Genomic DNA, 22225 nt, shown 5'->3' on the forward strand with positions numbered 1-22225 from the left:
GGCAACAAATTCAGATAATAAAAGCCTGAGACACAGCTGGGTGGTACATTCTAAGGTAATTTACTGATTACTGTGCCTCCTTTGCTACATTGTCACAATGGGGTTATTATTTTACCCTCTTACAAAGAAAATTGGCACTCTTATGAGATGTAAACAGAGACACCCCCCACCCCCCCTTCACATGTGAACACAAAAAAAGTTAGCAGAAATCCTTCTTCCCATTTTCATTCTTGGTTTGAAGCCAGTGTTTAGTGCTGCCTGATGTGGAATTATAATCTTTTGTACAGGATTCTGGAATGGCCCAGGACACTACAGTGCACAAACTGAACTTTGAATATTGGTTGGATAAAGCTATTGAATGGGGTCAAGCCACCACATTGGAATCCCAGAAGGATGTATGCCTTCACTTGCCCCAGCTCCAGGAGTTTCTACATCAGATTTATGAATCTTTAAAACATATGGTAAGTGACTTTAAAAGGAAGAGCGACCTGTTTTGAAGACACCCTTGGAAACAGTCTGCACCATGTTTTGACAAAACCAGAAGCTAACAGTAGCAAAGAGGTTTGTGTTATTGACCTAATGTATTGCTGGATCAGAGAGGCAAATTGGGGAAACAGTCACAGGTAATGCAAACAGGAGTGTGCTTCCTGTTTCCCTGATTTATTGTGAAAGGAGCTTTTTCTTCTTGATTGGTTGTTGTCACGTGAGATTTCCCAGCCAATGCTCTAGCCTCTTCAAAAAACTCTTTAAAATAAACAAGAATTTGATTCTAGTTGTCAGGTCATAAATTGGATTATTTAAAGGCCTTAACATACAAAACTGTAACTGATCCTTTAAATCTTAGAGAGTCTGTTGACACGTTAACCCCAGTGTTGTGGCACACGTAGTGAATTCTAGCAGCATAGTCAGATCGTTGGCATATGCTGCTGGCTGTTCTGTTTAGTGATTTAATTATTGTCTGCACTCACTAGAGTGCTTTTTTTAAAAGTAAATTTAGTTGTTTATATGTTGTGTATATATTTTTCTGAGCATGGCTTTTTCAGTATATGTATTCAGTATAATTAGCTTTAGAAATACTGCATTATGGCATAAGGCTGACTTCTTATGGAAGTACTTCTTTTTAAATATTCTTCTTATCTGAAGACTGCGGAGTTGTTATTTTTTTCTGAACTGAATTTAACTTTTAAATAAAAGATTTTTGGGGAGTGGTGTTTCTTCCTGTATTTATATATGTCTTTTTCTTATGAGGGAAAAAAAAATAATCTATTTTTAATGTTGCTGCTTCAAGTAATCTGAGGCTTGGCCTGAAATGGACCTTGTGAATATGGCCCCAGAAAGTCTAGGGCTAGCCCCAAACGTGAGACAAATGTAAGGAATTTATTGCAGCAGCAGGAGATGGTTATCGTTTCTGCTACTTGCATGTTATCTCAGCACAGCACCATTTTTAAAAGCCTTTATTTATTCGATAGTAAAGCTACAAAAATGGAAAAATAAGACTGATTACACAGGATTGTATGTAAACTATATTGTCTACTACTTTTATAGTGAAGCTGCTTTCTATTTGGTTAAAAGTTAAATTGCAGTTTGTTACTGGCTAGTCATTACATGAGTTCATTTAAAGAAAGCAAGCAAAAAAAAGTAACAGAAAGATACTTAGTTTTATGCCATAGTAGGTATTAATTTCTTCAGAAACTCTGTGAGACAGTATATTAAAGCAATGAGGAACAACAAAAATATAGTTTAATTGTGTTTTTATTATCATGAAATCTTGGTTACCAATACTGTTTTCTTATTACTGGGGCAAATGAACAAATTTTGTACCATAATTAAGTATTAGGTGAGGAAATTACTTACTTAAGCTTTAACTTACTTGAATTATGACATTATAGCCAATTTCAGGAAGTTCTGCTTTTATTACATACCTGCAGGTGTTTTGCTTCCAGAGCATTTCACAGCAAAACCATTGGGATTGTAATTTGCAACAATCTGTGTCATTAACAGTTCTCCTAACCTACTTTTGATGTGCAGTATATTTATTATCTTTCTGTTTGTTTTTATGTTTTAACAGGATTCAATTGTAGCAATCCAGCAGTTCCCTTTAATTGGGCAGCTTCTAGGAAGGCTTTGTTGGAATCCTTTTGTTATAGGATATGGTAAGAACATGTAATGATATTTCTGCAGCAGTTCCATAAACTTTATTCTATAGGAATTAGGAAAATACAATTTGTTATATACTTCGATTTTTTCCGTAAAAACACAGCGTTCTTTTTTACTTAAGTAAAATTTTGAGATGAAAAGGTTAGCCAAGTTATTTAAAATATGTGGCACTGAGAAATCTTAAATTTACTTTTGGAGCTAATTAATTTCATGGATTAGTTACAGAATCTTGACTTACAAGCAGTAGGTTTTAAACCCAGTGAGTGTTTATGTGCATCATGATTTCTGTTTTTCTTGTTTTCTTGTTGTATTAATTACATTTTTGTTAGGTTCTCAAAATATACAAAATCTAGTGTTTCAGGTTACTTTCAACAGGAGTATCTTCCAGTTAGACATCAGAATATTCTATTGTATATACTAATATAGAAGAATTAATTTTTCTCCTACTTGGTTTGGTTTTTTATTAGTGTAAAGCTCTACTAAGTTATGATTGTTTTTGTTTTTATTGAGTTTATTCTGAATGTGTGTTTTCCCCGTCTTGCAAACTAGTGAAAATGCACACAGAATCAAAAGCAAAACATTAAAGCGGTGACAGGAAAAAAGTGTATGAAAAACCAAAATCCTCTTACTGGTAGTGTATATGTGTGTAGGTGAGAATAAAGAAGAGAAAAGAAATGGGGGACACAAAAACTGTGGGGAGGGAGGAGACACTACTTGTGCTACCTTACCACCAGTTCCAGTACATTTTTCAGGAATTGAGATGTTGATATGTTGATACATGACTCGGGATCTACTTTTAAGCGGAAAACTAATTCTTAGCTTCTCTGTGAGCCCCTTAAAATAATCTTTTGCCAGTCTTCTACTACTCCTACAACTCCAAAAAAAGAAGTTGCGTTTTTTCTCTTCTGCTTTATGCTTCCTTTTGGGGAAATACAGGAAAGGACAATTTTTGTGTTCACCTGTAAGGGCTTATTACGTCAAGCATGGCATTAGGCTAAAGTAAGCATATGACTTCTGGTTTGGCTTTATCTTCCTCTAGTCAGCTCCACACACAGGCAGAATGAACTTGTCTGCAAAACACATGGTAGATGTGTGTTATGTCAGCACTTCGCCTCTGAAAGGAAAATTTGGGAAGGAACCATAGATTTAAACATAGATCACTTTTGCAGAGCAGCAAATATGTGCTTTTGTGGCATCTTTTGAGAAAAGCCTTTTCATACTTTATAGACTTACTTTTACAATGGAGAGGTTCCCTTTTTAATCATAGTTCTAGTTTTTGAGAATGTTGATAACTGTTGATGTTTACAACTACATACATACTTTTCTTCTAAGTTTTTGTTTGGAATATACAATTCTTTAGTTTTTCTGCACTGACAATATATCGTGGTATAGAAAGTAGCTTCATCTATATTGTTCATCGAAGTTGAAAGCCATCTGTTTCTGCTTTTGACTCCTTTTCACAGCAATCCCAGCAATATGTTCTTGGTTTTCTCTACTTCTTTCCTCCTCTTTGGGATCCCTCAGCATTTTCCAAAGCAAGAAAAGCATTTTTTCTGCAAGTTGATCATTACCGCTGAAGATTGCAAGAGAATGGAGTTTTACGACAGGGGTTTTTTAGGTCTCAAAGTTGCAAGTGAGCCAATTCAGAGAACTTCACTTGCTCAGAATGGAATCCTTCACTTTAATGCTTAAAGATGAGTCAAGGAGATTTTCTGACATCAATAGACTTGAAGATGTCTGCTTACACATTCCCACCACTTCCTCTTTTTAGAGCCACCTGAGCGCTCTTTGAACTGCTGGCATTTTAGATTCAGCAGATTTTCGTTTTGTTTGGCACTAGTTCTGAAGATATTCTTTAAGATAGTGCTGGCTATAGCAGATGCTGACTCTCAAGTGGGTTTCATGTAATTTCTCATTTGGATAAATAGCTCATTCAGGCATGTGTCTGAGACCAGGCCACCCTCAAAGTAGAAGGAACTAATTTTGTTCAATTCAGTCTTTCATACTAATAAATGGAGGAGGAAATTATACTTCTGCATCATGTCCAAACCACAATACCTATCACCTTAGATGAATGTCTGTTGGTGCTGGAAGCTGACATGGCTGACCACTCAGTGCAGGAAGCATGGTCTCCAAGGGAAAATAATCTCCTCATAAACACTCCTGAGCAGGAGGTGACCAAGTTAGCCTTATTTAGAACGCTAATGTGAGGGAAGCACGATTGAAGAAAACCTCATGGCTGTACTTGTGGTCCTAAACCACAAAGGATACATGAGGAATTCAGTCTTGGTAAGGAATTCCAATGTTTTTTCTGTGGGCTGGGGGATTATCTTCTCAGTAGGACCCTCCTGGTTTGAGTTTTGAGCCCGAATGTCTTGAATCCCAAACTAATACTATAAATGCTGGGGAATTTCTTGGTGGCTCTGTATGTTAGTATGTATGTGTAAGTGTGCATGCTTATGTATGCATTCATTTCCGCAGAAAGTTCAGTTTCAGATAATCAACATTTTCTGATATATTTCAATAAAATTTTGCAACAAGCTCTAAAAAGGATCTTTCTGGCTGTAAGATTAGGGTTTTTTTATTAGTTCCTTGCATCTGGCCCCATTCATGACAGAGTATTTATAAACTGACTGTGTCATATGATGATTGAGATCACACTGTGTTATGAGAAAAAAATTGCCTTTTTTTTCTTTTCCTTTTTTAATTTTTTTAAATTTTTGGTGTGAGACTGACAGGGAAGAAGTGCAGTCTGATTCATCATAAAGGTTTGGGCTTTTGTTTTTTTGATTTTTTTGTTGTTTTTTATTTATTTTTTATGATACAGCTTCCAAGCTGTCTTAAATCTCCTACAGAAAATTTTTATTCCTTTAGCTGGAGTTACACCATTAACTTACTTAAGAAGTCCAGTAGATAGTTGGTGACCTTTTTTGGGATATAATTTCCACCTTTGAGTTACTAATTTTCTTCCTCTGTATGTATTAATTGGGTATTTATTTGGGTAGTGAGCATTCTTTCATGGCATAATAAGATCAAATGCCTTTGTTCGTATCCTGATAATGGTTTTCAGTGCATGCCATGATGGTATGTTTTCCGTGGGGATCACAGTTGCTAGAAAAATGGGAGGAGAAAACCCACCAGTAAGTTTTCTGTGGCTGTCTGTGTTTGGTCTTTTGATGTGATTATCTTTTGCAGCTGCCATAATTATTTTAAGATCTGTCCCCCCTTGTTCTTAATCTTCCCATCTTTCACCCCCAGTTCCAAAGCAGTTGTGAAAAGTTAACCTGAGAGTGAACTGTCATTGGGTACTTCAGCAAGAAGACTGTCTGGTCCCTTTTCCTGCTTTTCACAGATCTATGGGAGGCTACTTCGGTTTTGGTTGTAGCCAAAAAGTAATTTTGACTGGGAAAATTGTGAAGCTGTACAAGTCTCTTATTTTTTGGGAACTGTTGGCATAGCTATGACACCAATAGAAGTTGGTTTCACTTAGGTTGAGGTTTGAATGGATCTAGCTAAATCTGTGTAAACTCATTATGCTGGCAAAGTGCACCAGTATATCAAAGCTTTGTTTTCATCATTTTAGCTTTCATCATACTAATTTACATTTCCAACAGGCAACAACATATGCAATTTACTTTGTAGTATGCAGCAAGTCATCATGTGTAGCAAAAAGTCTTCTCATCTGGAAGTCTAATTAAGCAGTTACATGCATTTTTTTCACCTCTTTCCTTTATTTTTTTAGGTCAAGAGAAAACCATAACTTAAATAAAATGACTTAATGGCATACTGTATTTATATAGTATAAATAGGGTGAGTCAAAAGAAGGAACACTTGAACTATGTATACTTTGTTCGGTATAGGCGATTTGGACCTATTCCCTCCCGCCCCGCCATCTCTTTCTGTATAGTTTGGCTTTTTTTTAAATATAATTCATATAATTGAAAATTATCTCAAAAGCCAGACTTTATAAACAGACAATAGTTTAGTACTAGTAATTAATAATGTTTAAAATCTTCATTTTCCAAGAAGCAAATGACTATCATCTACTCATTTAAACAAATAAAACAGTATTTTTTTATCTTTCCTCCCATATAATTTCATATCAGAGTTTAGGTGAAATGTTTTTTGAAGGAGATAGAGTTGCCTCTTAGTGCTGATGTCTGAATGCTAGTTGGATATAGTTACAATCAAACTATAAGGATACTTTGAATTGCTGAACAGTATGCAGGATGTCTCCTTTAACTCCAATCTTAAACAACTTAGGAAATCTTTAGCCTTGTAAAAATCCATATTAAAAAAAAACCAAACCCAAACACACAATGGCAGAATACCCCAAATTGTAGTCAGTTAAATGTGTATGTTTGAGAAACCATTGCTGGGCAGAGATGTTAGTCAGTGGGAGGCCAGTAATGGCCTACAGGCTTGTTGGACATTTATTGAGGAATACTGGTTTAAATCAATATTAACTTCTCTGATCACCTGGTGAAAATACAGGCATTACTTAATGGAGCTTTTATTTTTTCTTCAGGCTTTGCCAACAAAGCACTTCTAAATAATACTGTTTATTACATCCTGGATAACAAATACACAGAAAACAAAAGAAATCACTTGTTGAGCTTGATAATCAAATTATCTCCTAATATAATTTCTAAAACTCATGTGGTATTACTTGTTTGTATTATTTTTAACAAGAGTAATATCACTAAGTGAATATTATATCAGAGCTACAATGCTACATCCAGTTTTCATAATTTTTATTACAATTATTCAGTTTTACTCTGGGATGAAATTCAGTGTAGAGGCTCTTGGTATCTGCCAAAGAACATTAAAAAAACCCAAAAGCCTATTGAAAACAAAGTTGTGGGAAATAATCATGAGTTAAATGGCACTTCAACTCTTTACTCCAAATAATCAGCTCCTCTAATAATACCTGTGCATCTGCAGTGACAGTATTGCTCAGTATAGTAGGTTTTTAGAGAAAGCAACTAATTTCCAACAGTGGGTTAGAATTAACTAAAACCTGATCTGATCCTGAACAGAGAATCACAATAGGATTTTTTTCCATCAGCATTTAGCTATTCTGCTGTCTGCAGAAATGTCATTTTCCTGAAGCATGGAGAATCTTAATATATTCTTACAGAAAACTCGATGTTTTATATTCTTATTATGAATGATTTCATACTTTATGAACTTAACTTTTTCAGAAGTGAGCATTCTTTAGTTGTGCAAGCTTTGGACACAATGTAGTAACTATTTTACTACTGTTGATTATTCTTTATTATGAATGATATTATTTAGATACTGAATTGCCAGTTCCTTGATGATAGCTTCAAATATTATTTATGTAAATGAATCACTACATGTTTCTTAAGACCATCTAAATATTGTATAGATTTTGAACTCTTTGATACCTTTTAAACTGCTGTTGAAGGAAATGATTACACAAGAACTACATATGAATAACATTAAATGTGTGGTGTGAATCTGGTAGAATAGCAGCATTATGAGTTGAGACTGATATTTAGGGCTTTAGTTTTGTGGACGGATAGGGATTGTGGTGTGTAATTCTGTCTGTGTTTTGATTTTTCTTTTTTTTTCTCTAAATGTATCCTTATTTGCTTTTTTTCCTGCAGATGAAAGCCAGAAGACTCTGATGTGGTGCTTATGTTGTCTATACAGCAGTGAACCACAGAACCCTGTGGAATTGAAGGCCAACAGCTGGATACGAGTAAGTGAATGAATCCTTCCCAGGACTGCTTTGAATTAAATTATTTAAAGGTGCTAAATCTATGGCATAGAGACACTGTCATTTAAGAAACTGCTCCAAACACAACTTGCATACATATTGTGTTGAAGTATATATCACTTTAATTATAACACAGTCAGTGCTAGTCTGTCATTTTAAATATTAAAAAGATGTGGCATTTTAAAGTGGGTAGTTTTGATGGCTTTTAACCTAGTAGATTCACCAAGTCTAGTAACTGTGAATAGTGAGCAACAACCACAAATCAGAAGGGAAGCACGTGTTATTACAAAAAAAAAAAAAGAACCTTTCCATTAGGATAAAATAAATAACCTGGAGAAATGCCATAGTTTGTTTTGAAAACAGCTTATATTTACTCTTTAATTTTATTCTTTTTTGCTTTTGTTTAATCTTCTGCCTATGAAGAATTTAATTGTATCCAAACTTTCTTCAAAGGCAGGCAGAGAGGGGAGGGGTAGTGCTTGTGTGTGGATTTATATCTAGTGACTTAAGGAATAATGAATCCTTAACTTTTATCCCAAATTTAGGGTTTTGCATGGCACATCTGTTCATATTTTATATATTTTCACACTGAACTAGCAAAGCACATCAGCATGTAAATAACTTGCAGCACATTGATGCTTAATGCTTTACATTGCTGAATAGAAATTTGAGGGTGCAGTGTTGCTGATTTTACGTCCTTGCATTCTCTCTGGGTCCATATCAAAATATGGTTAAAAATATTAATGGAATTGTTAATGTATTTTTTTTTTTTATCTTGTAGTCCTCACGACCAGTGAGAATATAGTAGCCTGATCATTATTTATGTACATGTCTGCTAAAGCTGAAGATACTTCTAGGCTTCTCTAAGTATTTCATTCCTTCCTTACCAGTTAACTTTGTACACGTCAGTTTATCTAGGTATGCATGTAATACTAGGATGTACAAATTATTATAAAATAGGTAGTGATACTGCAGATGTTTATGTTGGTAAGTAACTGTATTTAAATGCATTATATTGTTGATTTAGGTGCAGTAATCTCAGCAGTAAGTTCTCACAATATTTCAGATATCCTTGGGTACCTGTATGAACCTAGTTGGTGGGTTGTACCACAAGCCACAAAATCTTCAACAACTTAATGCTGACTAAAATCCCCCTTATTTTCTTCCTGTCTTTAACCTTTTTCAAGAGGCTTTTCCTGAGGTTAGTATACTTGGAATTCACAGTGTGGCAATGCTTGAATACTAAAGTAAAGTGATGAAAAAAAAATTCTGCCTTTTCTAATATAGTCTTGCTGGTTGGATATGTTCTTCATAATGACATAGGAGATGCACAATAGCATGCACTTAGTTATCAAACAGAGCAAAATTTGTCATTTTATTTGTAATTAGCAACAGCGTATGCATTAATGGTGTTAAGTGGTGAGGGAGAATTGTACTCAGACAATCTACAGATAGTTTCCATTTCTGGGAGGGAAAAAGCGAGTTGTTTTACTCTAGATCAGTTGCTTTATCTGGTTGATGTAACTGAACTGACGGTGTTGCTGATATAAGAAAAAGTATCAAGTAAACAAGAACAGCTGGGGATGGATGAAGGTGGGACTGCTGCTTTTGGCAGCACTGCCACCTGAAGCTGTCTTAGATTAGAACTAACATGTAAGCATTTGATTCAAGCCCCACTGTAGTCTGCAGGAATTTTTCCACCCACTCTGTGTGTTTGAATCAACCTTAATAGTCATTGTGACTTGATGGGTCAAGAGTTAACCTAAAAGTGATAGGGAAGAGGGCACGGAGGAGTTCAAAGCACAAACATGTCTTACTAGCTATTTTTATCATTCAGCACTTCCCTAGTTCCCTGAAGTGGGTGTAGCATACGTAATATGATCTGAAATGTAGTACGTTCATATTTTGATGGGAGGGAAAGAAAGAGCTCTTGGAAAACTTCTAAGTAAAAAAAAAAAAGGATAGGTAAGGGAGGTTGTAAAATGCACAGCTTAAGGATACAAAAGTTGAGATTAAAAGAAAGGGTATTATTAAATTGTTTTCTGTAGTGGTCAGAATTTCTTCTCTGTTTTTTACTGTCCAGTGTGCATCATCACAAAGCTTTTTCAACAAAGTGTTTTTTTCTCCTTTTCGTAATCAGTATTCTAATTCTAGTCACCAGCAATTGTGATAGAATGTCCTGGTTTTGGCTGGGATAGAGTTAATTTTCCTCTTAGTAGCTGGTGCAGTGCTATGGTCTGGATGTAGTGTGAGAATACTGTTGATAACACACTGATGTTTTAGTTGTTGCTAAGTAGTGCTTATCCTAAGTTAAGGATTTTTTCAGTTTCCCCGTGCTCTGCCAGCAAGCAGGTGTGCAAGAAGCTGGGAGGGAGCATAGCTGGGGCAGCTGACCCGAACTAGCCAAAGGGGTATTCCATACCATAGAATGTCACGCCCAGTGGCATGCTGCTCAGGCATCGGTCAGCGGGTGGTGAGCAATTGCATTGTGCATCACTTGTCTTTTCTTGGGTTTCATTTATCTCTTTTTTTTGTTGTATTCCTTTTCATTACAATTATTATTATTATATTATTATTCTTAGTAGTATATTTTATTTTACTGTAGTTATTAAACTGTTCTTATCTCAACCCACGAGTTTTACCTTTTTTTTTTCCCCCTCCTCCCCATCCCACTGGGAGCGGGGAGGGGGAAGCAGCTGCGTGGTGCTTAGTTGCTGGCTGGGGTTAAACCACGACATATAATAAGGACTATCATGCTTGTTTGTACAGAAGAACCTAAGTTAAATATTTTGCTACTCTTGAAGAGTTTCTTTTGCCATGTGTGATAATGATTTATATTTAAAAAAAAAATAAACATACAGTAAGTCTGTTGGCCCACCTAGTGCATACTTAACATTGTTTCCTCCTGAACTGCTGTATTTTCCATATTATATGTGTCTCAAAAGATTGTCACAGAAAGGGATCAAGACACATTTGCTATGAGAGCCGTAATTCGAGGTTTGCATCAGCTGTTTTCATATTGACTGCATGACCAACCTCTGCAGTGGTTTGATCTGACCTCAGCCTTGTTTGTAATATGGCGGGAGCTCTTTACAGCAGGGATATTCACCCTCTGGTGGAGAAGATGCCAAATACACTGTGGTACACTATGGAAAAAATGGCCAAAAGTCTAAAATATATAGTTGAAACAAATTCTTTGGGGTGGAGGGGAGGGTAGTTTTGTGGCTACATGATGTAAAGGGAATTGAAATCCAGAAATTAATTCTAAATAAAGCTCTGAAATTTGAATGCTACTTAAAAAGTTTTTAGTATTATGGAAAGCTTGCCTGTACTTGGAATGAAATGATAGATCTAAGGTATTTAAGCTCTCCCTAGAGGGTGTGGATGGAAAGCCATCCATGACCACACAGAATGGGGCTCTGTGTTGGGTCCATACACACTGACACAGGAGCCATGGAAAAGGGGTTTACATATAGGAACTGCTGTTCAGCTGCTGCGGAAGTGACCTTCACAGTAGCCTTGTCCTTTGGCTGTGCAGCTGAGAGTTAATTTTATCTCCTCAACTTAATACTTCAGCATACACTGAGGAGGAATACTCAGTTTTTAAAAAGGTAAAGTAGTTCACTCTGTAAGCCAGCACACATTAAATAAATTGGGACTACTGGGTGTACATTTAGTTGATGATAGAACAAAGAAAATGTAAAAAAGCGAAGCAAACCAACCAACCTACCAACCAAAAAACCCCACCCAAAGAACCAAAAAATGAGGAGTGTGTAATGGAGATAGACAACTTTACCAGCTTACTATTAACTGTTCAACAACAACAACAACAAAAAAAACTTTTTAAGATTGCTTCCTAGTTTTATGAGTTTTAGATGTGGCTTACATGAAAATTTTCTTCCCAAAATGCAAAGTTAGTTATATCTGATTGGAAAATGGTATTATTCAGTCAAGTTAGTGGTGAATATTCTTCCTTCTTTTGTTTTTATAGCTATGTACATTTACTATTAAATTACACCTTGCTTTTTGTCATGGCAAGCACAAGTTCCTAAAGAGTACTTTGTGGCCTTTCAGTGCGTCTTTGACTAAGGTCATTGATAGGAAGGCTGATCTCAAGTCTTTTGTTTTCAGCTACTAAATTGCGTTTTCACAGTAGCAAAAAATGTATTTGATGCTTGCTTACTTTTTGTTTTTCCTGCCATTGTCATAGAAAAGCTCTGTTGTTTTTAATGACAAGAAGGGTAGCTACCCACTTTGAATCGCATTATTAGTAAGTTTCAGAAACCAAGATTTTGCATGTCTAAGTCCTCTGAAAGAATAAAACGTGCAAAGAAATGACTTGGAATTTAATTAAAACGTGCAATGTAGACTGCAGTGTTTTTAGGATCAGATGCTGTTTAAAAAGGTAGAAATTTTTTTTTTTTTTTAATGATGCTGAATTTTAGTGCTGGAATCTTGGTTCCATAGGTCTTCTATACAGCCAGGCGCAGTGTAGGAAGCCAAGATACATGCTGCCACAGATTTCTCACTGATTAAATCAATCATGACCTGGTGAAACCAATCTCTAAGAAAGAAAGTGATTTAATTTCTCCAGCTGGCCTTCTCTGAGCAGAGAGTTTTGGAGCTGTGCATAAGTGTGGTTCTAACATGGGCTTCTGTCTGGTGGGGCTAAACCAGCTTCCTTTCACTGCGGGTTACTCTTGCAATCGCAATGCAGCAACTAGAGAACTTTTCTGAAGTAGATTTCCATTTTATTAACTTGGTCACACCTCCTCCTCTGCTTTCAGTTTGCAAACTGTGTTTATGAATTGTTTATGGCTTTGGAATTTGTTTCAAATACTGCTTTTGTTGAATTGTTTTGGAAGGCCATATGTACTTGTGAGAGTATTACAGACCATCCCTTTTCAAACTGGGTAAAACAGGAACAGTTAATACCCCTCTTTTTAATTTTTTTTTTTTTTTTAACTTAAGATACATTTTTTCAATGCTTTACTTTCCCTCAAAGGAATACAAAGGAACAAGACAGTGTATACATAATAGCTGAAACATAGGGGTGGAAGGCCTGTCAGCTTTGGAACGTGTTTTTAGAGGTGGTTTTTGGGCTTGGCCAAATTTTCCTTTCTGGAAATGTGTAGTTCTTTTGTGTATCTGTATCCTGTGCAAGGCCATATTATATTAATGGCCACAAAAGTAATAGAGGATCTTAATGAGAGTAATTTTTAATGGCACTGGAATTGTAAAATTATTTTTGTTGTATTTTCCAAAAATATTTAATGAAACTTGTGTGTTTTGTCTTTCATAAGATGTCATACATGTTTTCTCTTACCAGTGTTATTCTGGGTAATTTTTGAACTGAGGATGGTATGATGCCAAATCAATGTAAAAATTTTGATTCAGAAAGTTTTAATTTTATTGCATCAGTGAGTTTCTAGTTCCTCAACAGAACTGAGTAAAAATAATGTTCCTATGAAAATACTAAAACTGATTTTAAAAAAAAAAAGCCTTGAAAACTCTGACTCATCTATTAAGCATTTGTGAATGTTGCTGAGATATTTCTGCTGTAAGGTCAAGGGTTTATATTATGGTCTGCAGTCCTTGCCTCCCCTTCTTTGAGTTTCAATTTTCTGCTGAGCTAAGCAATGCTGGTGGAAAGGTGGTGGACACCACTTATTTCCAAATGTATGCAATGCAATGGAAAGCAGAGACCATATTATTATTTCCTTTGGACACTGTCAGCACTCAATGAACAAAGCTTACCACTTGAGAGTACCTCTTTGAGAGTGCAAACGTAGTCTTTTCAGGTAAAGGATTTACATTTTGCCGGATTTAGTGTTTGCAGTAAAACTGCAACATTTGCTTGCTGGAGTTTCTCTGCTTTGTAGGGAAATAGGGGGTACACCAGAACTTCAATGTCATCTTGTTATTTTTTGAATAGCAAACATGGAAACATGTTTGAAAACCATTAGTTAAATATGGTATATGTTTAGTAGAACCCCTGTTTGTACAGCAATGCTCGAATGTTTCTGGTAAAAAGGGGTTTGTGGGGTTTTTTTGTTGTTTTGTTTTGTTTTTTGTTTTTTAAATTTGAGTTATAAATCTGAAAACACAATGTCAAGGCCTTCTGTGTGGGATCTTTCCCTTCAGTATTGTTACCCTTGCCTCCTGTGGAGGACACATTAAAGCGTCTGAATGGAAGTCTTGTTTTCCAGAAGAATGGAAGGCATATACCTGTCCTCCACATGCCAACCTTTTGATGTACCTTGAAGCTGTATTTATTTAGAATAAATCTGGTGGAATTCTGTCTATTGTATTAAATTGTATTAAAGTGTTTTGCAGTGGATTGCTACTCCTCAAATAGGCCAGATCAAGAAATTTACTGCCAATTAAGCACAGGATGTTTGAGATTTTTAGTGATGTTCTCCGGATGACCTGGTTTTTTTTATGATCATCTTGACTTTTTAATTAAACTACAATTTTAAATGAGTTGGTTCAGTTAATGAAGCACTGACCTTTCACCCCTACTTCTGAATCTGTGCCAGAATATTCAGCAAAATGGGTTTTTAAGATCTTTGCTTTCTATGTAGCAATATATCTAAGACTGTGATGAATTAACATTGAAAGGATGATCTCTCAGTGATGGTTCAAAATGGAAATGTTTGTGACTTACTTCCTAGGACAGATGCACCTGCATTGAAATGCTTAGTTACCTCTCACTATAAACTTGCACTTGTGTGTGGTTTTCCTTTCCTCTTTAGACGTCAAGTGCTTCTTCCATTGTATCTTGGATCATCCAGCTGTCTGATCAGGTGTTACCATATATGTCATTCGTAATAGTTTAATTCACTGACATATATTTTGGTTAGGCAACAATATTCAGGAATAGAAGAAAAACAACACTTTTAAAAACAGGAGTTCAGCAAAGCGAAGTTTCTTAAAATCTTAGGATTTAAGTGGACTTACTGTTTTGTCTGTCAGGGAAGAGTTGCTCATTGATTTACTGGGACTTTGCAAGATTATTTAGTTACTTCTGAGGAAGTCTCATACAAATTGAAATAAAAGTATTACAAGAAACAAGTTAGAAAGTAGACATTGATGGAACTACGGGAAAATTGTGGAGAATAGCTGAGAAAAAACTGAAAGAAGTCATGTTAAAAAGGTCAGGGATATGAAACGTGTGTGCATGTGTTTTCATATATTTTGGCTTCTATTTGGAATGAATTACCAATGCGTTTTCAATATTTCTATCACAATGACGATAATAAGGCATCACAGTAAATCATGAAGGACCTGAGAGGGACTAGATTGTCTTTGAGAAACACAGGGATTCTCATCATATCTTTATAAGTGTCCAAAATAGCTTTTATGTGAAATAAAAGATGAAAAAAGGAGGTTCTCATTATAGAATCATAGAATAGTTTGGGTTGGAAGGGACCTTTAAAGGTCATCTAGTCCAATTCCCCTGCAATGAGCAGGGACATCTTCAACTGGATCAGGTTGCTCAGTGCCCTGTCCAACCTGACCTTGACTATTTCCAGGGATGGGCCATCTACCACCTCTCTGGGCAACCTGTTCCAGTGTTTCACCACCCTCATCGTAAAAAATTTCTTCCTTATATCTAGTCTGTATCTACCCTCTTTTAGGTTAAAACCATTACCCCTTGTTCTATTGCTACAGGTCCTACTAAAGAGTTTGTTCCCATCTTTCTTATAAGCTCCCTTTAAGTACTGAAAGGCGGCAATAAAGTCTTAAGACCTTAGAATAAGAAAATTATATTTTCTTCCTGTGTCTGTTTTATGGGAAGAAGCTTATTTTGCAGGATATATGGCTTATATGTATTTGTTAAAATACTGTATGCTGAGTATGTAAGGAAGAGTTTGGAACTGGACACAGTTGTTTGCAGTACCTAGTAATGACAACTTTGTTGCTTATTATGATAGCTATTTACTGATTTATGAACAGTGGTGTATATTCTTACATACCAGTAGATGGCATTCTTCATGTTACATACAGGTACACATATGTTTGTTTTACATTAATATGTGCGCAGCTTTCCATTTCACAGCATTCTAATACATATTCTTCTAAGGGAAGATGAACGTTTTCTTTTAATAGTATTCTCTAGATTAGAAGCCAGCTTCACTGCTGCCCAGATTGTGAGGAACTATTTTGTGTCTTGGCTTGCACTAGTGAGAGTTCTGTGATAAGACTCCTGAAATTTTTGGCAACAATTCAGGATACTCACTAATAGAAAAATTAATTTCATCATCTTCTTTCCTGTATGCACAGTGCATGCAGTTGAACTGACTTTCATCTTTTCTTGCCTATAATTATTCCAGAGATGTGGAAGAATTCTACCTGTGTTTTCACTTGTTGTTATGATAATGACTCATTCTTCATATTTATGGTTTTTTAGTACTTAGGGGCTTTGTATCTGAGGATCTGTTGTATTAAACACTGTACCCAAACAGTTTAGAAAACTTTCTTGGTTCTGAAGTGGTTACAATGAAAGAATCATCCTGCAAACAGATTTAGAAAAAAGAATCAAAAAGAAAATAGCTATTCCTTTCCTCCTTCCCTCACTGTTACAAAATTACAAATAGTATTCTGAACAGCACAGGTTTTTTGTATTTCCCCTCCTCTATTTTTCCCTAGGCAAACGTTATTACGCGGTTTCATGGTGACCCATTTATGTATGGTCGCGCACTATATTTTTAAGGACAAGTCATCTGTCTATTCTGGAATGTTTTTAGTATGTCTGTCATCGTATTACTTGGTTTGCTGCTCCCATTTTTTAATTTATTCTGTCACCTTTTTCACTGCTGCTGGTTTCAAAAGTTTATGTGCTGTAGGCATGAGACTCTCCCCACAATGTCGGGTACAACAAAGCATCCATTCTTTTGTTTCTGGTACCTTGTTAAGAGTAAGCCTTTTGCTGTGCATTAGCACAGCAACTCTAGAAAGTGCAATAAGCTGCGAAAACTTATACCACTAAATACCAGTAGATGGCACTCCCTGTATTAAGTGATTGCCAGTACGTACATCTCACAAACATGCATGCACACAGAAACATGCACTCTCACACACCGCTTTTAAAGGGTAGGGTAATTTAGATGTTGTTAGGGATTAAACTAATGGTAGTAACGTTGTGGCCTTTCCTTGCTTCCATTTGGATGTGTTTTGTTAGAAAAGCAAGTGGTAGTTTGATTTGTCAAATTTGTCGTGAGGATGACAAATAAAGATGAGTGCTGCCTCTAAGGAAGGACCAAGTTGAACTTGACTTCTGCAACCAAATTAATAGGTGTAAAATAATGCTGTTACAGAGTAAGCATGAACAGGCCGTTCACTGGAGTTGGTAACGAGAAACAAAAACTGGGAATTAGCTGTGGTGCATTATACTTTCACCTAAGCTGTTCTATGTTACAAACATTTTCCATTCTTAGTTAAAACTAAGAGAAATTATTAAATAAATATGCCTCATAAAAAATGGCAACCAACAAAAACAGTCTACCAAATATCCTGCTGCTAATGGTTGCCTGTTCTGGAGGCTTTTGTGAACACCCAAGAGATTCTGGATAACTACAGGCTAGTGATCCCTTTTATGATATTGTTTTGTTGATGTTTGGAGATTTTTGGATTATTCTTATAATACGTGATTGGCCAGAGCATTGCAGCACTTGGAACTTAATGTAATTTTAGAAATTTTATTGTTATGCAATGCAATTATTAATGTTCTCATCATTCATGAAAATTTTAATCCAATTTTAAATCCGACATAGGCTCATATCCCGTGGACAGGATGGGAAATGCAGATTTTGATGGCCTTTGTAAGTTGACAAGCCATCAAAGTTGCATCCAAGAAACCTGCATGTTGTATTTGACTTGTGAGTCAAGGAATAATGAGGAAGCATATTAGCTTTCTGAATAGGAAAAGCTGGTTTTAAAATGTTTCCCAGATATAAGAGGAAGACATAAAAGATACTGCTTCTCAATTCTGTGTTTAAAATTCTGTTTACGTGGTTTTAGTTTTTATGTGTGAAGCTAAATATACAGGGTGTTTTTTTTGTTTTAAGCGTGATCCATCCATTTAATAACGAAGTTGACTAAAGAACAGCAAACATACCTGAGTGAATGTAATTGTCACAACAGTTAACCTGATGGTTTTCCCATTGTTTATTTAAGCAATAAAGGATCAGAAGCATTTACGCCACCCTAGCTTCTAGGTAGTTCTCAGTCCACCATGTTGTACACGGAAGTTTAAATATATAGTAATGGCAGTGACTATAAAAATTGTGTTTTGCTCACCTAATCCACCTCTCTTGATACAGAGTGCATATGCACACTCTTAGACTGGATCTCAGGAGCAGAATGAAACAGGTATCTGAAGGGCACTTTATTCTAGAGTGTTTTTCAGTTACATGTACTAGCAAAAATTGAAAAAACCATTGCGACTGTAGATAGAGAAGGTTAAATGCCAACACCCCAATGCCTGTATAGCTGAAAGGACATACAAAAGACTCAGATGTGCCATTTTGTCAAAGGCAATGGTACTAAAACCCAGAAAAGTCAGAAGGCAGCTTTCCTCTTTGTAGTTATTTGAGATAAATTGATGGGTGTTTTAAAACAATTTGCAGTTAATTCAACCAGTGGAAGCCTGGTGAATTGTTATTTCAGACATGTATGCAAAAGCTATACACACATGTATTTTGTAAAATGAAACATAAAAATGAGATATTTTAGAGAATGCATAAGGAAAATGAAAATAGTAAATTCTGTAAAACAGTTTGTAAATAAGACTGAAAAAAACCTGGTCTTACAAACTTGCAGACTGACTCACAGATGAGAGATCATAATGTGATCAGGATTTGGAACAAGTGGTGAGACACATGTTAGCAGGTGTAGACCTAATTTCTGATGCCTTGTATTTGTTAAGCAGCAATTTGACAATTAGAGTTTTGTCACAAGCAAACAAAAAAGTATGTGTCAAGTAAAAGCTAAAGCATGGGGGATGGAGTGCTCATTTTGTCAGAGCCAGTTAGCAAATCAAATCTGACGGGGCGGGGGGGGGGGAAGGTGAGCTGAAAGGGCATGGAGATCTAAAAATACTTTGTGGAGCTTCATAACTGTTGCCAGGAGCTGGGGCAGTGGATTAAAAACAAACAAACAAACAAAAACCCCTTCTAATTCAGAAGAGTAATACTCAAAGTGCAGAATAAAGCTGAAGAGATCTAAATATTCCGTGACTCTTTCCTGAAGGCTGACTGTTCTGAAGAACACCTGAGTGGTACATTTGTTGGCCATGTACAAAACCAACCCAAACCAAAACCACTGAAAGATCACTAGATTAAATATACAAAAAGAAAATATCTGATAATGACACACAAGGAGAGACATTTTTGGTTGGTGCCAGATATTAAGCTTGCTGTAACATCAGGGTTGCTCTTAGAAAAACAGAGCAAACGTTTTCAAGTTCAGCCCTCTCCATAGGGAAAACTGCTTTTGTTTCCTTGGCTGTCATTTGGGTTGGATACAGCAGTCAGTTTGTGTCACCAGAACAGAGCAACGTGTTTTTAAAAATCCACAAGTTCTATGAATCTGGAAGAAAATAATAGTAATAATACCCAAACCCAACAATAAAAGAATATGGTTAGAAGCTCCAAGCCATTTTTGAAAGAAGCAGAACTTCTGAGTTAAATGAATCAAGCAAAAATGCCTTTGCATAGATGTAACATACCTGTGGGGAAGTGTATAGCAAGACAGATTGTACTAAGAGGAAGAGTATCATATATGTGGATGGACTGTATAAAAAGTCTTCAGAATGCTGTTTATGCACTTAATCAAGCTGCCTGAACCACCCTTACAAGTGTATCGTTGTGCAAAACTGTTTAATAGGCATTCTGTGCAGTTCGTGAAAAGAGTTTGAGAAACAGAAGGGATTAATTTAAGAAAAAAAAATCCTCAATTATTGTGACCATCTGTGAAAAAAACCAGAGATGGTATCACTGCAGTCATGTCAGTTAAAATAGGAAAATGCTGTTGTTTGTATCATGGGCCTAACAAAAGCAAGAGTAAGAACTCCTACTGTTTCACTGGCCTCAGTTCATGCAGTAAAATGTTTGGGGTTTTTTTTTTTGGTGGAAGTCAATCTTCAGCTGAAATGATAATAACCAGTTGTGGCCATTCAGGAAAAAGGTCTGAGGATAGATTTAGTAATCAAATACTTTTCAGCTCAAAATATAGCATTTGCAAAGGTGAATTCAGATCTTGGACAGAATCGCTGTTTACTGGAAAATCCAGTAAGCATTTGAAAAAATCTCAGCGAGGCGAATCTTAAGTGTAGATCAACTGTTTCAATTTGTGTGAAGTCTGAGTATTCAAGACAGAGGCTAATGGAGAAGACGTTAGTGGCACCTTGTGAGGTTGAGTATTGAGGCCATTACATGACAGAGGAAGTTGAGTGTAGATAAATGGACACTGACACACTTGGTGTGAGGGAGCGCCAAGGGTAGGCTGCTCCACGGGGGAAGGTGAGCCAGCATCTGCAGGTGACTGGAAGGCAGGTGTGGCTGTGGCGGTACACAGAAACGGTGCAGCTGCACACGAAGAGCAGAGCAAGTCCAGTGACAATCACCAGGGTCAGCCATGAGTCCAGTGGTCGCCAGACCAGGTTCACAGTGATGAGGCAGGTCCAAGGTCAAGCTGGGAGGTCATGGCCATGCGTCAGGCTCCAGAGCAGCGAAGTGCATGACCAGCCACAGTCACGGCTGCAACATAGCTCAGGCAAGGACCAAAAGCCTTGTTTGCCTATGCTTAAGTGCAGTTCCCAAGTGAAGCCAGAAGCACCCAGCTTCTTACAACTCTTGCTCACACAGCACTGTGTGACAGCTGGCCTTGAGCACAGGCAGCCAAACCCCTAGGAAGGAAGGATAAGGAAGATACAACTAGATGCCTGCTCTGTTCATACAAGTTTTCCTAAGGCTTCTGCATTTATCTGTTGTCAGAGACAGGATACTAGCTAGATAGAAAGCTATTTTTATGGTATTTCTGTTCCTGTGTAATTAAACTTGTCTTGTTTCAAATATACCATGTGTAGTAATTGTTAGAGGTAGCATTAGGGAATGTAATTTAAGAGTATGAGAATGTAATTTAAGAATACTAGTTCAGAGGGTCACAAAAACATAGTTCTGATTATTGCTCTCCATTTGAGACGGCAAAGGGAGGGTATTGCAGTACTCTGGTGGTTTCTTTAAGACTTGTCATGTTGGTTCCTTTAAGACACTGCAAAAAATATATTAAAAGAGAAAAATAAAGCTTATTCACAGGTTTAAGAATTCTTAGTTCTGACAGAGATGTTTTAGACTGGTCTCAAATGAATATGACATGATACAAAGAAATCTGTTGAGGCTTATTTCAGAAGCTGAAATTGCAGGCCAAGTCAAGTAAGAATCAAGCAGGCATAGATTTACTTACTTTTTAGAAAAATAAAAGTACTTTGATTATTGCGCTATTTCCCAGAGGTAACTTCCCTATAAGATACTATATTTAATGAAGTTTTTTTCCCTATTCACTTATTTTTTATAACCATAGCATATTCAGTATATGTATAGCACTTGAATTACTCTTCTATATAGTATATTAGTGGGCCCCAAATAAGTAGGCTGTTTTTGAGGTTTGCCACACTAGTGATTTTTTTTTTTGCTTTGTTTTCTGATTGAGATTTCTTTCAGTCTTACTTTTGCCTTGAATTATTTTTGAGTGATACAATGTGAAGTTTCTGCAGATGTGAATTAGAAGACCTAGGAATACAGTTTCTAAAACTTTGCATGAAAAGTCCTAGGAAGGCTTAAGTAGTTAATTTTCCTATATCTTTCAGTTGCCGTGTGTATGTAAGAGGTAACCAGCCGATCTGTGCACTGTGGGAACAGCTCTATAGATGGTGATAGAAAGGACTTTTAGTGACGAAGTGAAACAGATTATTATGTGTGAATTTTTTCTGCCCAAGGGTCACAGTGTGTTTCTCCCAGTTGGCCAAAGCAAAGTTTGTTGATTTAATGTCTGAGACACAAAGGTGAGTGCATTCATTAGACATCAAGAATAAACTGATTCTGGGATGTCGTGATCTAATATAAGCTTACTGGAACTGGAAGTATTCTGGTAGATGAAGGGAGCATCTTGTGGTGTGGAAAGTGTGCGACAGTGAAGTGCTTTATCTGCTCTCCAGACACTTTCCAAATCCCTCAAAGATGAAACCCCAGAGAATGTTCTCCATCCAACCATTCTCTGCTTGGTCTAATCGGTAAGTAAGAGGTCCACATAGGGACTCTA

At 36.4% G+C, this 22225-nt stretch overlaps 1 protein-coding gene across 1 annotated transcript in view; it reads left to right on the forward strand.

Moving 5' to 3' along the window:
- The first annotated feature begins 296 nt into the window (after positions 1–296).
- FANCC (FA complementation group C) overlaps positions 297–22225 on the forward strand; it is a 76763-nt gene continuing 54834 nt past the window's right edge. The window contains exons 1-3 of the mRNA XM_050913299.1: positions 297–461; positions 2069–2153; positions 7791–7885. Coding sequence (XP_050769256.1) covers positions 297–461; positions 2069–2153; positions 7791–7885 — 345 coding nt within the window. The remainder of the gene's footprint in view (positions 462–2068; positions 2154–7790; positions 7886–22225) is intronic.

This window comes from Gymnogyps californianus, chromosome Z (assembly GCF_018139145.2).
Source record: "Gymnogyps californianus isolate 813 chromosome Z, ASM1813914v2, whole genome shotgun sequence".
Taxonomy (NCBI): domain Eukaryota; kingdom Metazoa; phylum Chordata; class Aves; order Accipitriformes; family Cathartidae; genus Gymnogyps; species Gymnogyps californianus.